We start from the raw sequence: 13,397 nt of genomic DNA on the forward strand, positions 1-13,397 counted from the left end.
TCTCCACCGTTGAGTGGAGAGTGAGATCTGACTCTCACACGAACCCTGGTGCCCCTTTTCTGACCATGTCCCCTGGACGGGGAGGCCTGGCGGCACTCAGAGGAAGGATAGCAAGTTACTACGAAGAGACTCGATATTCTAAGAGCATATATAGGGGGAAGAAGTCTCCCTCAATCACAGACATAGGGGAGGGGAGAAGGGGGGAAATGGGAGGGAGGGAAGAATGGGAGGAAACAGGGGAAGGGCTAACAATCAAGATGTAATATGAATAAATTAATAAAAAATGTAAAAAAATAAAAAATAAATATATAAAAAATACTTTTTTAGGTTAAAAAAAAAACAAATGCAGTTTGATTTTGACACATTGTTACTAGTTCCTCTGACAACTTTAAATGCTGGGATACATTTGAAGAATCAGGAATGATGTCTGAGTCATTTTTTAAAATTATACAAAGCCGAAAAGAAGCCTTCAATGACTTTTTGCAAATATTGACTGCAGCTTTAAGTAGAATAGTATCATTCAGAAGTCAGAACAGTACAAATTCAATCTTTGGCTTTTGAAATTGCTAATTCAGAATGCAAAAAGTGACTAGACATTCAAAGGCAATGTCAGCACAAATAGAGGAATGGATTAGACATAAGACTGATATTGGATCTCATGTTTAAGATCATAATCTCATAGAAGTAATTTCTAAAAGACTTAGGAAAAATAAAAATGACAGATGTTTTAATTGTGGTGAACAATGCCATTTGAAGAGGGATTATAGACAAAGCTTTTCCAGAAACAATGGTTTTTCTAGAGATAATCAAAGAAGAATGGCCCAGCATTCTAGAATATACAGAAAGTATGGCAGGGTCTGGCACTGGACTGAGGTTTAAATGTAGAAAAATGCAATTGGACCCATATTTGTCACCATGCACAAAACTCAAGTCCAAGTGGATTAAAGACCTTAACATAAAACTAGAGACACTAAATCAGTTAGAAGAAAAAATAGGGAAGAACCTGGAACACATTGGCACAGGAGACAACTTCCTGAACAGAACACCAACAGCCCAGGCTTTAAGGTCAACAATTAATAAATGGGACTTCATGAGGCTGATAAGCTTCTGTAAGGCAGGAGACACTGTCCAGAGAACAAAGCGACAGGCTACAGACTGGGAAAAGATCTTCACCAACCCTACATCTGGCAAAGGGATAGTATCCAAAATATATAAAGAACTCAAGAAATCAAACACAACCAAGGCAAATATCTCAATTAAATAGTGGGGTGCAGAGCTAAACAGAGAACTCTAAACAAAGGAATATTGAATTTCTGAGAAACAAAGAAATGGTCAACATCTCTAGTCATCAGGAAAATGCAAATCAAAATGACTCTGAGATTCCATCTTTCACCTATCTGATTGGCTAAAATAAAAACTCAAGTGACAGCACATGCTGACAAGGAGGCAGAGAAAGAATACTCAACCATTGCTGCTGGTAGTGCAGACTTACACAACCACTTTGGAAATCAAGCTGGCACTATCTCAGGAAATGGGGAGTAATTCTACCTCAAGACCCAGACCAACCACTCTTGGGCATATACCCTAAAGATATTCCAGTGTACAACAAGCACATGTGCTCAAATACATTTATAGAAGCCACATTCACAATACCCACAATCTGGAAACAACCTAGACATCCCTCAACTGAAGAACAGATAAAGAAACTATGGTACATTTGCACAATGGAATACTATTCAGCTATCAAAAACAAGGAAATCTTGAAATTTGCAGGCAAGTGGATGGAACTGGAGACAATCATCCTGAGTGATGTAACCCAGACCCAGAAAGATGTACATGATATATCCTCACTCACAAGTGGATACTTTCAATACCTTGAAAGTGGTATTGCATTTCTAGCTCAATCCATTTATCCATAAATTTCGGGAATTCCTTGTTTTTAATAGCTGAGTAGTATTCCATAGTGTATAACAAGGAATTCCCGAAATTTGTGGATAAATGGATTGAGCTAGAAATGATCATAATGAGTGAGTTAACCCAGAAGCAGAAAGAATCAAATGGTATATACTCACTTATATCTGCATACTAGCCCAAGGGGCATGTCCCACGAAAGCCTTCACTTACCAGGAAACTGGGACAGAGGGGAAGGCATCCTACTGGGGCTCTAAATGAGAGACGCATGGGAGAATAGCAAAATAAAAGGATCCAGAGGGTCCTAGAAACCTACAAGTAGAACAATATGATAGGCAGATTTGGGCCCAGGGGTCCTGCTCAAACTAAGGCACCAGCCAAGGACAATACAGGAGGTAAACTTTAAACCCCTTCCCAGATCTAGCCAATGGTCAGAATATTCTCCACAGTTGAGTGGAGAGTGTGATATGACTTTCTCACGTACTCTGGTGCCTCACATTTGACCATGTCCCCTGGAGGGGGAGACCTTGTGGCACTCAGAGGAAGGACAGCAAGTAGCCAAGAAGAGACTTGATACCCTATGAGCATATACAGGGGGAGGTAATCCCCCTCAGGAACAGTCATAGGGGAGGAGAATAATGGGAAAATGGGGGGGGGAGGAATGGGAGGATACAAGGGATGGGATAAACATTGAGATGTAACAAGAATAAATTAATAATAAAAAAAAGATTAAAAAAAAGAAAGTGGTATTGCAGTCTGTTTAAGATAATTAAGTAATACAAGCTAATTGCTAGTTGATCAAATGATGGTTGTGTCAATTACTAGTCAAATTTTAACACAAGAGTATACATCCTAGGTTTAACAGATAGATATGATTCTATATGCATATAAGGTAAAATAGATAAGGTCTTCAAAAGCCTCAGATACATATAGAATATGTCATTTAAAGACGTTTTTAAAATTATTTTAAAGATTCTTTTACAACAACAGAGGTTAACTCCTGACAAGACCCAGGCTATCTCAAGGTAGATGAGGAACATCAAAGAACCTCCTTATGGAGATGGCTTCAAATGTGGCAAACAAGCCATTGGCTAAAATGCCTTCATTTCTACCCCAGGCATAATTCTGCCTAAAATGGGCAAGCTTTGCTGCAAACAGTGTCGATACCCAAACTCTGCCAAAACAGGGTAAGCAGGTCCTCAATAGCCTTTGCCTCACAAATATGTCTCTCAGATATATTGGACCAGAAGGCTAAAAGTGATGCTACAATATTATACAGAGTTTGGAGTTACTGTTCAAACAGCAAACTGTCTCTTTCATCTTCTCATTTTGGAAGGTGCTAACCTACATTCCCTGTATACTCAAGTTAATTAATTTTATTCCTTCTCAAGACCCTAATGGGGTTGAAGACCAGGTAGTTTAATCTTACAATTAAAATTAGATGTTTAGGGGTTAATGTGTTTTTAGATCTAGATAGATGTTTTAAGTTATAGATATTGATTTACATTCAGAATTTTATACTCACCAAGATAGGAAAGATGTTTTTCCAAGGGGCCAAATACAAATAGCCAAACCACTTTGAATGTTACTTTTATATAATTCCTGACTGTTTCATAGTTCTTCTTGCTGTATATAGTTTATTTTATTTATGTGTAGTAATATAAATGTATATGTAAAAAAGAAATATAATTAAAAATTTAGAAAAGGAATATGCTACTGTTACTTCTCTATTTATTACTGAACCTTCCTGTTATGTTACAGTATATGGAATCAACTTGGTAAAGTTACATCTCTCCACTGCTAGTGATGGAATTTTCAGTATCTATGCTGCAGATATTGACCCTGTTCTTTGATTTTCTGTCTGTGGGTAGGCAGATCTTTACTGAATTCAATTCAGGGATGACAGGGCTGGCATCCTAATTTATCATTAGTCTTAAGTAGCACCATGGAGGAATGTCACCGTGTATCCAACACTTCCCAAAGCATGCTAATTCTTCACTATAGGAGCCTTGACTTGAATGAGCACAAGGCACTGGAAAGGAATCTAACCCAGTTACTTATTTTTTAAATTATAGACCATTTATTCTTACATTCTAGGCTCTTTGGTGTGGGAAGATACTCTGAAAGCTACTGAAAGAGAAATATGGACAGACAGCAACCCAGCCACAAACCTTTGACCTACTTTGCCTATAAGATGTGCTTGGGCAATGGAAGTGCAGTACTTATGGAAGGGACCAACAAATGTGTGGGTTACCTTGAGGGCTTGGGCCACAAAAGAATTCCCACGTCCTACAGTTCCTTGATGGCCAGGAACTGGAGAATTGAATCCATTCCATTTACCTATAGTAAAACAAAACACAACCGGCTAGGGAAAGGAAGAAATAAACATAGAAAGAAAGAAAGATAAAAGAAAAGAAAGAGAGAAAATTGATAAAACTTATTCCTAATGATGTTCTTCTAAATTCATATATTGGTGTGTTCTCCAGTAGTCATCAGAGATGCTTCTTCTGGGAGCATATGGGAATGTGTGCAGAGGCCCACAGTAAAGCCAATAAGTGGTTAGAGAGTAAAAATTGGGGGTTGCAGTTTGGTTCTTCCCTTTGGAACTCAGAGAACCCCATAAAAAGTCTGGACACTGTAAGAGTCAGATAGAATGGAAGACACCAGGAGAACATGGCCCACCAAATCAACTAAGCAGGGCTTATATGGACTCTCAGTGAATGGAAAGGCAAGCATGGAGCCTGCATTGGTCTGCACCAGGTCCTGTACATACACATTGTGGCATTTAACTTGGTGGTCTTGTGAGACTTCTAATAATAGGAACTCTTTTGCCTCCTCTTGAAACCCTTTTCCCCTTATTGGGTTGCCTTGCCCATAATCAATATGATGGATTTTTGCCTTGTTTGATTGTATCTTGTGTTGTCCTGTCTGGTTATCATCTCTTGGAGGCAAGCCATTTTGTGAAAAGGAAATTGGAAGAGTAGTGCATCTGAGGGAGAGGGCAGGTCAGGGGGATCTTTCCTATGTATGCTGACATTAACTGTGTTTGGGATGTATTGTATGAACAAACAATCTATTTTAAAGTTTTAAAAGTTCACAATAAAAGAAAGGAAAATGATAAAAGCACATAGTAATGTCCTTCTGAACCTGAATTGTCATTTACCATGATGATCTTAACTTCACTCCTGAAAAATATTCCACTGTGCACATACAGCATGTCCCCTTCATTCATTCATTATGGGGGACTTCCACTTGGTCAATAACTGAAATACTGTAAATAGTGCTATAATAAGAACGAATATGGCAATTACTCAGTGCTATGTTCCTTTTTGCCCCCTTTGAGTATATGCACAGCAGTGTTCTAGCTGGATTATGTCATAGTTCTATTTATCTTTTTCAACTGGGCATTTTTTTATCTTAATTATTATACCACAGACTGATTTCTATGAATACTTTATTTTGATGATTCTTCCCTGCTTCTCTTGTCACCCCCATCTATTTTTCTATTATGAGTATTTGTGTTTTCATGAGTCTAAGAGTTGCTTTTCTTGTTCTATGAAGAGTCATAGAAGTTTTGTAAGGCTACATTGAACCCATAGACCACCTTTGACAACATGCAAAAGCAACAAATCCTTATTCTTTTAAGCCTCTGTGATTTCATTTAATTTATTGCATTAGCTAAATCTATTATCACTTACCTGAAAATTTGGGCTCCTGGGTGATACAAAAAGTGATGTATGTGTGACCTATTATTTTACCTGATTTTCCTAACTTTACACAGCTTTTTACATATCTAGTTTTAAACATTTACTATAGACAATTACACAAATATGTCAAACATTTTATGTTATTTACTTGAATTTTATGTTTAAGGATTATATTTTCCTAAATATCAATTATACCCCTAGACCAGAGAAAATAGATATGCTAGTGAGGACAGAGGAAAGCACAAGAAATCTCAATCCTACAGCTTAAAAGAAATACGGGCAACTAAGAAATGTTGAGGGTGAAAGAAATGGTATTCCCTGGGAAAGAGTATACCACTTGATTATAGAATAGCAAATGGCCATCCCTGAAAATATGCATAAAGGTAACATTATAACCAAGAAGGCCATGAATTTGAATGAGAGCAAGGAGAAGTACATGGAGTTTGGGAAAGGGAAAGGAGAGGGAAATGTTAATTATATTACAATCTCATAAATAAAATTTATGTTTAAAATGAAACATATATACCACCAGGTGCTGTGAAAAAAATTAAAGGCTTTCTTGGGTATATTATGGCATTGGATATATGTCAACTGCTTTGTAAGTCATGAGATAAATTTTATGTTTCTCATCCCCACAAATTGAATTGCTCTACCCTCAGAAGTTCAATAAGTGCTTTCTAAACATATGTAAGATATCACCTTCATCATAGACTTGCTTCTTACACACTTAAGGGCATGTCTTCCAGCTTTGTGATTTGTTCTAGTGATGCATCATATTTTTTTCAAATATATTTTCAGTTATTTTAGATTCTTACTAATCTTTTGTCTCAGGGAGTCTGTTTTTCTCTCCATGCTATTTTGATTTTTCAAGGTTTTCATTGATAATTCCTATTTTATTATCTCCCATTGGAATATTTTCTTCCTCATAATATGTCATTTTTTGAAAAAAACCTTCACACAATTAATGAAAATGATGCCATTTGCAATGCTTAGTGTTGTATTGACAGTTTACTATAACGTCTCATACATACTCTCATGCTTTTTAAAATAGATTAATCAATAAATTCCTCAGAATTATTTAGAAACAGGGGGATATATTGGAAGTCACTGAGCTACCTCCTGGGAAATGGAAACTATGAGACAAGACTCTAGGACACAAAGCAATTTGGTCTCTTCTGTGGCTTTTGTTTGGGGTGGTCTACCAAGACTGAATCCCACAGGAGCAGTTTCCCCAAGATCATTGTCTTCACAAGCTGGTTCACAAGAATAAACATTCAACATATTCTATGTCCTGTCTTTTGCAGGTACACCAGAGGAGACAAATATATTATATCCCCCTTCTCTTCACATTGAAGGTAAGAGAAATATTCTTCTATCTTTTGATTTGCAAACTACTGATACTATTAGAAAAGTGATGGCTTTATCAATAGACTCTAGCATGTCAGAAATAATTTAGCCCAGAACTCAGTGTTTCTCTGAATTTACTTCAAAGTCCAGTTACTTTGACTAAAATATTAATAACCAATCTTTACAAAGTGTTAATGTATGAAATATTTAAATATGGTATATTTACAGTTTAATAGAAGCTTTGTCCTCATGTGGACCTCATCAAATCCTCTTCTGGGAAGTGGATATTTATTGTTAATATCACACCTACAGCAGATACATAAATATGAGATAAGAAAGCCTGAATTATCCACCTTCATAGGTTTCATGCATCAAGCCAAGTATTTGTTGCCTCCTAATTTATTAACACTGCACTACTAGGTTAGTATTAGCTTCACATCTTTAAACACAAGGAAAGGGAAGTTTATATGAGATGATCTTCCCAATGGGTTATGCTATTGTTAGGAGAGTAAGAGTATAACTGAGGTATTCGGTATATCAAATCCATAATTCCCCTTTATCTAACACTAACTAGATGCTAGCAATGATGGTCTAATTTAGATTATCTGGGTCTTGAGAATGTGCAGGGGTAACCATTTTCATATCAGGCTTGCCTACTTATTCTATTTTTTCTAAAGAAGTAAGGTGGAGAGGAATGTGCTTACATTGTGACACAAAACAAAGCCATGGTGTTGAGAGTACTAAAAATAAACTAGGAAGAATACTTGAGACTAAAGGGATCATTATTCAATGTCTGAAGTGCTTTTGTAAAGAAAATGTGTCTCTGTTTAGAAGAGGCAGAGCAGATAGAAGTCATATGGGTGACAGTTCCAGTTAATCACAGAATGAAATTTCAGATAATCCTATCTTCTAATACTGAAGCAAGAATTGGAAATATCGCTATATTGTACATTGAGGATGCCCTGATGTCCAGTATCTTTCTTAAAAATTGAAATATCTGAGGAAATGTATACTAGATAATTTCTAAAGTCTCTTTCAACACTAGGAATTAATGACCTCTCATAATTTCAATGTGCATAGTTAATTAACTACCCTATTATGATTATTAAGTTTGCTGGATTTCAATAAAATTATCAGACTTCATAATTCTTGTGTGGACTTTAAATCCCTTCATCATCAGACAGGAGGTAGTAGACTAGCACTTAGATGTTTGTTTATTCTAGATACCAAAATAGTGTGTTCTTAAGTAATAAACTGTTTCCAAACTGGAGTTCAAATATAAGATGTGAGTTTTTTCATAAGGCTCCTGAAAAAATTTGCTATGAAATGATATTAAAAATTATAAGAAAAATTATATTTAAAGCATGTTTATCTATTCAATGTGAAATTCTTATGTGTAATATAATTTACCATTTGCCATGGTGTTAAAGAAAGATAAAAATATAAACAATGCAGGTGGTTGTCTTTGAACTTATAGATGATTATAGAGTCAGATTTTAAGTTTTTATTACAATACCATTAAATTTCAAAATAATAGCTTTGAATAAAGTACAATTATCATCCCCATTTTTCAAACAAAGAAAGTGAAATTTAGAGAAGATCCATATTCTCCAGGCTCGTAGAGTAGCTAAAGAAATATACAACTGTTAGCATTCCCAACCAACTTTGGTTTCATACTTACACAGTACCCTTCCTTCTGGTACTGTATGAAACAGGAAAAATGCTAAATGAGAAATTATTTAAAGGGGTTTTGTAATTCAAATAGAACATAAGTGAAGCAGAGTCCATTTCTTAACTATAGAATTAACTGAGGTCCGCCTATGCTGAAGACCCATGTGGCATTGAGAAGGCTTCCTGTAAATATTTGTGGTGAGGAGGAGTCATTAAGAAGAGATTTCTTTTTTAAAGAATATATTTACTAAAGACCAATATTAAAATTTGGTGGTTTAAAGAATGATTTTATATTAGGTTGTTCTGCTTTGCCTTTTGAGGAAAGTACATTTCTTCCTTTAGATTTCACATTTTCTCTGGGCAAATAGAAATATGTGAAAATTCTCTGCATTGGTCTTCTACAGTCCTGTCCAAACTCACAGAAGCTTTTCTTGCAACTATATTAGCCATGTTCATGTTTTCAATATGTTAAGATAAAACCTAATACAAATGTGTCATACCTCATGGACTTTATGCCTCAGACGACTATATATATACAGTGTGAATGGATAAATGGATGGAATTCTTCCATTCTTCCCTACTGTTCCTGAATGGTTTTTGTTTCAATAGTTCCTTGTTTCTTACAAATTAGTTTACATAAATAATTTGTTGCTGTATGTCTTCTGAAAACACATTCCTGTATCCATCCATTTCCTCTTACGCTTTTGTTTAGTATTCTTTCACTCCTAAACTGCAAGTAAAAATTAACAGGTAGGTTTGTATGTGAACAAATTTAATAACAATACAAAACAAAAGATCTACTCTATTTTATTTTGCAGATAAATCTAGATTCGATTAATGAAGTAAAATCATTGCCTATAAGGTAAATATATCACCTATCTAACACATATTTTTCCACTGTAAAGGAAACATTTGTGGATTCAATGACCTGGGAGAACTACTCAGTGTTGATGGAGTTTGTGTTCCTTGCCTATCCCAACCGCCTAGAGCTATGTATGCTCTACTTTCTTGGAGTCAGCCTGGCTTATGCATTGATCATCTCTGGGAACATCCTTATTGTAGTCTCCATCCAGACAGAAGCCCGTCTACACACACCTATGTACTATTTCCTTGGCAGCCTCTCAGGGATAGAACTATGCTACACTGCAGTGGTGGTACCCCACATCCTGGCCAATACCTTCCAGTCAGAGAAGAGCATCACTCTATTGAGCTGTGCCACTCAGATGGTCTTCTTCATTGGACTTGGTAGTGCTGATTGCTTCCTCTTAGCTTCGATGGCCTATGATAGATATGTTGCCATCTGTCATCCCTTGCAGTACCCTCTCATCATGACGGTAACTCTTTGTGTTCGCTTGGTTATGGCTTCTGTGATCATTGGCTTGTTCCTTTCCCTACAGCTGGTGGTTTTCATTTTCTGTCTGCCATTCTGTCAGGACAGGGGAATAGAACACTTCTTCTGTGATGTGCCACCAGTGATGCGTCTTGTGTGTGCCACAAGTCATATCCATGAGCTCTCTGTGCTAGTGGCAGCCACACTGGCCATTGCTGTGCCTTTCTTTTTCATTGCTACTACCTATGCCTTGATAGTAGCTGCTGTGCTCAAGCTCCACTCAGCAGCTGGTCGTCACAGGGCCTTCAACACCTGCTCCTCTCATCTCACTGTGGTGCTACTACAGTATGGCTGCTGTGCCTTCATGTACCTACGCCCCAATTCCAGCTACCATCCTAAGCAAGATCAGTTCATCTCCCTGGTGTACACACTGGGAACCCCTTTCCTCAACCCTCTCATTTACACTCTGAGGAACAGTGAGATGAAAGGGGCTATAGTGAGAGTTCTTACCAGAAATTATCTCTCCCAGAAAATTACACAATAGGAACAATCAAATATAATATGGTTTAGTCCCACCCAAAGCAAATCCCTGTCCTAGTAAAAAAGTATATTTTCTCTGCTGATGTTGAAATGACGTTCTCAGTAACAATAAACATAAAGTGCCTGAATGTTTTCCTATGCATTCTGACATTCTTTACTAAGTGCTGCTTTTGGACTGGGTTTTGTAAGAAAGACATAAGCAAATACATGAACAGAAAGTAATGGTAAGTGGCAAGTATATGGCCTAATATATCTAGGTATTAGGAAAACTAGGTTATTACGTAAGTTTTAGAAAAACTTATGTTTTATGTTTAGAAAAAACATAAGTTTTAGAAAAAGATAAAATAACATGGATTTCTGCAGCACTAAGGAAATAGGGAATATAAAAGCACTTAAACAATATTCACTGCAGGGACCATTGTCACTAAGCCACCTAAAAAGTAAAAGGTACAGTGTTAACACAAATCCAGGAGAACAGGATTCAGGATGGAATCTATTGATGGAATAGTATCTTTGATTGAAGTATCAAATCTTTTAACCAGTAAGATCACACAAAGAAAAATGAGGGATGGTAGAACTACAACCTCTCTTTCATCTCTTGCTAAGCCCTGTACTGTGAAACTCAACTAGATGCAAGAGTACATGGTATATGTGTGAGTCTATCATGAGGTCAATCTCTTGAGATATAAACTGTATAAAGAGGCACATTAAGAACTAGAAACAGACAAAATGGCATTATAGTATTATATGTAAAAAAAAAAGCACATCCTCAAATAAAGTGTTTTTTAATGATTTTCGCATGAAGGAATGTGATTCAGTTTTCTATTTATCTTAAAATGCTAGGTATTAGTAGTGTTATCATTAAATGTTTACATTGTTTGAGATGTATACGTAACGCAGATAGCATATAATATGCACATGTATAAACACACACATATATGTGTGTGTGTGTGTGTGTGTGTATATAAAATAAGTCTTCGAAACGACTTTTTCATAATATTAGAAGAATATTTCAGTAGAAAGATATGATGTAGCCAAATTTTTTCAGGTAACTAAGATTACTAACTAAGTACTAGACAGTATCTTCATAATAAAGATATGTAATTTCGTACCAGAGGGTGTCAAAGTGTCCAGTTAAATCCAACATTATACAGAAAAAGACTCCAAAGTAACTCCTCTTTCTTTAACTTCTATGTAGAGCTGTGTATGTAATTTACATAAGGGATTGGTGTTTAATACATGGTCATATACTTTGAGCAGTTTGAAGTTTGTAGAATTGAGGTGTGTTTCGTGACACCATAGCTGATCAATTGGATGTTTCCCATGTATTTAGAAAGAGTATTCATTCTTTAGATCACAAAGTATGTCTATAAATTTAAGTTAGCTAATAGTATATATTTTGGATTTTGTTTTCATTTGGTTTTGGATTTTGATGACAGGGTCTCACTATGTAGCTCAGGTTGGCTTTAAACTTGCAGTCCTTCTGTTTCAGGATCCCAAGGGCTGGGAATATAAACATGAGCTACCATTCTTAAGTAATAACATAATGTTATAACATAGACCATAATGTAAACTACAAAAAGCTGCAATTATTTAGTCTATATAAAGCATTTATAATCACAACTCAAATGAAAGGGATTAAGATTATATACACAGTTGGTATCTTAAGGGGTTTTAACCCCAAATAGGTGAAGAGAACCTCATAAAATCCATGGACTACTTATCATGTTAGGCAGAAAAATGGGTTTCAAAAGAATAAATTAATTTGGGAAATTGTTCTATTTTTGTTTTTATAGCATAAGAAATTAGCTAAATATTGTTTATAAAGGCAGATGGGTTGTAAAGCATGGGTTTTTACAAAGTGTTCAGTTGTAATGGAAAATGGACCTTTCCAAAGAAGTCCTTCATTTCTGAAATAAGCATAAGGTAATACAGAGGGGGAAAAGCCATTTTTGGCAAGAGCCATGTTGCATCTCCCGGGAAAAGCACATGAGAGTTCCATGGATGACCTACTTAAGGCAAGGCACCTGGAGCTTCCTTACCACCTAGAAAGGACTAGTGAGAATGATATATGGAATTACTGTGTAAATTTTCAGGAGATAGGACCATGATTCTGGCTTAATTAAAGATTAAGCAAACACATGATTTACCTAGACCTTATATTTTCTTAGTACATGGTCTCAAAAATTTGATAGGAATCTACGAGGAAGAAAGAAAAGGCTCAGAAAAGCCAACTACTTCCCCTGAGGACCTAAGTAGTTTAATAAATTGGAGTAAAGGACAGTTCAAAACTTGCAAGGAGAAGATAGTACCTAAAAAGATAGGACCTAAAGGTCAACAGTAAAGAATTCATTCTCAGGACAAGTTATTAAATAAAATTTGCTATGCTCTTAAAAGAAGTATAAATTGGATAGATTCGTCTTTGCCTTAGACAAGGGATTACACAGAAGGGAGAAATAGTATGGGGTGATAAAGAAAATGTTCACTGTTAGTTTCTACTCTTTATGAAAAAGCTGTATAAAGCATGACAATACTGTAAAACTAGACAGATAAAAATGGCATATAGGACAACTTAAAACATATTGTAAGCATACTGAATTATACTATACTAAGATGCATAGGTTATATTGCTCTTGAATGTTTATATTTGGATTCTAATTGTCTGTTACTTTGAAACTGCATGCCTGATACTGACCTGCACACAGTTCAACCTAGATGTGTCTGGCTAGATATGATCATTTGGCTTGCAATACAATATTTCAATAATTTAGAATGCTTAGTTATGGCATAATCACTTGGATTATAATATGATACTACTTAGATATGGATAAAGATTAACCATTAACTATAAAGAAACAAGGGAAGCATAAAAAGAACTTTAATAAATACTT

The 13,397-nt window shown here is 35.8% G+C and overlaps 1 protein-coding gene across 1 annotated transcript; it reads left to right on the plus strand.

Moving 5' to 3' along the window:
- The first annotated feature begins 9,559 nt into the window (after positions 1-9,559).
- Positions 9,560-10,510, plus strand: LOC127190052 (olfactory receptor 10W1-like). The gene has a single exon (XM_051147102.1). The coding sequence runs from the start codon at positions 9,560-9,562 to the stop codon at positions 10,508-10,510; it is 951 nt and encodes a 316-aa protein (XP_051003059.1).
- Positions 10,511-13,397: the final 2,887 nt, after the last annotated feature.

This window comes from Acomys russatus, chromosome 5, assembly GCF_903995435.1.
Source record: "Acomys russatus chromosome 5, mAcoRus1.1, whole genome shotgun sequence".
In the NCBI taxonomy this organism is placed as follows: Eukaryota; Metazoa; Chordata; class Mammalia; order Rodentia; family Muridae; genus Acomys; species Acomys russatus.

Bases quoted from the DNA above. Each gene is read 5' to 3' on its own strand.
- LOC127190052 (XM_051147102.1), top strand. From the start codon at position 9,560: ATGACCTGGGAGAACTACTCAGTGTTGATGGAGTTTGTGTTCCTTGCC.